Source organism: Limulus polyphemus, unplaced genomic scaffold, assembly GCF_000517525.1.
Source record: "Limulus polyphemus unplaced genomic scaffold, Limulus_polyphemus-2.1.2 Scaffold4244, whole genome shotgun sequence".
NCBI classification, from domain to species: Eukaryota; Metazoa; Arthropoda; class Merostomata; order Xiphosura; family Limulidae; genus Limulus; species Limulus polyphemus.
In genome coordinates, this window is record NW_013669854.1 from 1 (window position 1) to 2,150 (window position 2,150).

The following is a 2,150-nucleotide window of genomic DNA, read 5'->3' on the forward strand; positions in this document are numbered from 1 at the left end:
TTTTGAATGATTTTATTTGAAAATGATAAAAGTTATCAGACACTAATGAACAAGGTGTATCAGTTCACTTCCATTCTACGTGGTAAACATGTACCCGTTGGTTAGGTATTTTTTTCTCTCCTAATGGAACAATGTATAATATTTTTAACATGATAAAGTAAAAATCTGTTGTTCCTTCCAACAATTAATGTTGGGATTTAAAAAAGCTGATCATGATTATTTGTGTATCTTATTAAAGCAGACTATTCTGTAAGCCTTATTTTCTTCATTTCATTTCATTTCTATGCGAAGGATGTCAAGAGTCAGTCTGAACTTCTTCATCTACAGTTTCCAGTAAAAGATTTGACAGTGAACCAGCTGACTTGCTCAGATATACAAGTTCTTTCAAAACTTTGTTCTCTGTCTGTAGCTGAGCCAACAACTCTTTACTTTTAATATCTGCAACTTCATCGACATCAACAGCTTTTCTCATCACTGCCACCATCTCGCATATCTGGTCCAGCTTTTCCTGCATCATCTGAAACATAGAAATTTTGTTGAATAATACCTGTCATCCAACAAACTTTCTGAAAGAAAAAACAATAACAACAAACAAGCTGTGAACACAGTTTTCCTTGTAACTGATACTAAGTCACATGATCTACATAAATCATGTTGTTCATGAAATTCTATAACAGATTAGACAATAAGTCGTTTTAGGAAGTCATCTTCCATGATCATTATCAACGAGTCATGTGATAACCACAGTCAATGTAAAGTCATGGTGGAACAGCATGTATCAGAAGTACATTTTGACACTGTTTGGTGTTTTTATGTAGAGTGATGCCACAAAAAACTGACCACTTTTATCAGAAGTATGACATCTCTTTCCAACACAAACACTCAAATCATAAAGATGTGATCTAATTGGGGGCCTTGGAATTTCCAAAATGGAGATATCCCTTATATTTAAGGGCACTGGTAAAGAAAAATCAATCCTTTCAAGCACCACATACATCAAGCAGTTGGGGAATAAAATGGGTATTCCATAAAAAGACATACTGATCAAGCCACAAGATGAAGTGTCTATGGACTTTTGAGCAATCAGACTGTTGAAACAGGTGCTGAGAAACTGTTGTTCTCATATACTAGATGGTTTATGGTAAACCTGTAGGGAGGAGTGGTGTGCTTTGGCCATGAAAGCCTTATGACAATGCCTTTGAAATAGAAACTACACTGTAGGGTTACTGTCAAGAGGCACAATCACCAGATAAAACATGACTGGATGTGGCAACCCGGACTGTAATGCTGTGATAAGGCTCCTAAACAGTCATCAGATAGAGCATGACTGGATGTGGCAACCCAGAGTGTAATGCTGTGATAAGTCTCCTAAACAGTTAATATGAAGCACTTAATCTGTATATTACAATCTTAACGAGTATGTAAGAGCAAACAAAAAAAAACACTTGACACTAATTATAATTCTCAGCCAGAGCATTAGTTCAGGTACAACAATTACCAAAGGATTATCTTTGAAGTCTAGAGATTACAGAACAACTGAAGATTAATGTTTTCAAGAGAATATATTAAACTCAATCTAGTAAAATAAAAGACTGGATACAGTAAGATAACAAAAATAACACAATTTTTGTTGTATATACATACACTGGCCATTTTCTCAATAACATGTTAACCTGGCCACGACAAACAGGATTTTTTTAGTCTGGAGAATATTTAATAAGTTGTATTTCACATATTAAAGGTCACATTCGTTTTACAGTCAGTGGGAAGTCATCTTGTCACTTATATTGTCCGACTCGGGGTACTGTAAACGTTCCTAGCACTGGACATGGGCCAAATAAGAGCCCAAACATGCAAGTAGAATGAGTCAAGTGTATGTAACCTGCCCAAGGCATACATTGTGGAGTTGTTTACCAGGTGATTACTTAAATTCTAGAATATCTTCACAAAAAGTTTGTAAAGGAATGTGGAGTGATGCAGCTGACAAAGGAACAACACCCTGTCCTGATATAATTATTGTTGTACCTCCTCCAAATGTGGAGTGATGCAGCTGACAAAGGAACAACACTGGAGGAGGTAGAACAATAATTATATCAGGACAGGAATGTGGAGTGATGCAGCTATCAAAAGAATTACATTGGAGGAGGTAC

The 2,150-nt window shown here is 36.0% G+C and overlaps 1 protein-coding gene across 2 annotated transcripts in view; it reads right to left on the reverse strand.

Moving 5' to 3' along the window:
• Nucleotides 1-19: 19 nt before the first annotated feature.
• Nucleotides 20-2,150, reverse strand: part of LOC106470844 (FGFR1 oncogene partner 2 homolog) — a 9,070-nt gene continuing 6,939 nt past the window's right edge. For both annotated transcript variants that reach the window (XM_013931417.2, XM_013931416.2), the window contains one exon: nucleotides 20-517. In XM_013931417.2, the coding sequence (XP_013786871.1) occupies nucleotides 296-517 (222 nt within the window). In that variant the 3' untranslated portion in view covers nucleotides 20-295. The remainder of the gene's footprint in view (nucleotides 518-2,150) is intronic.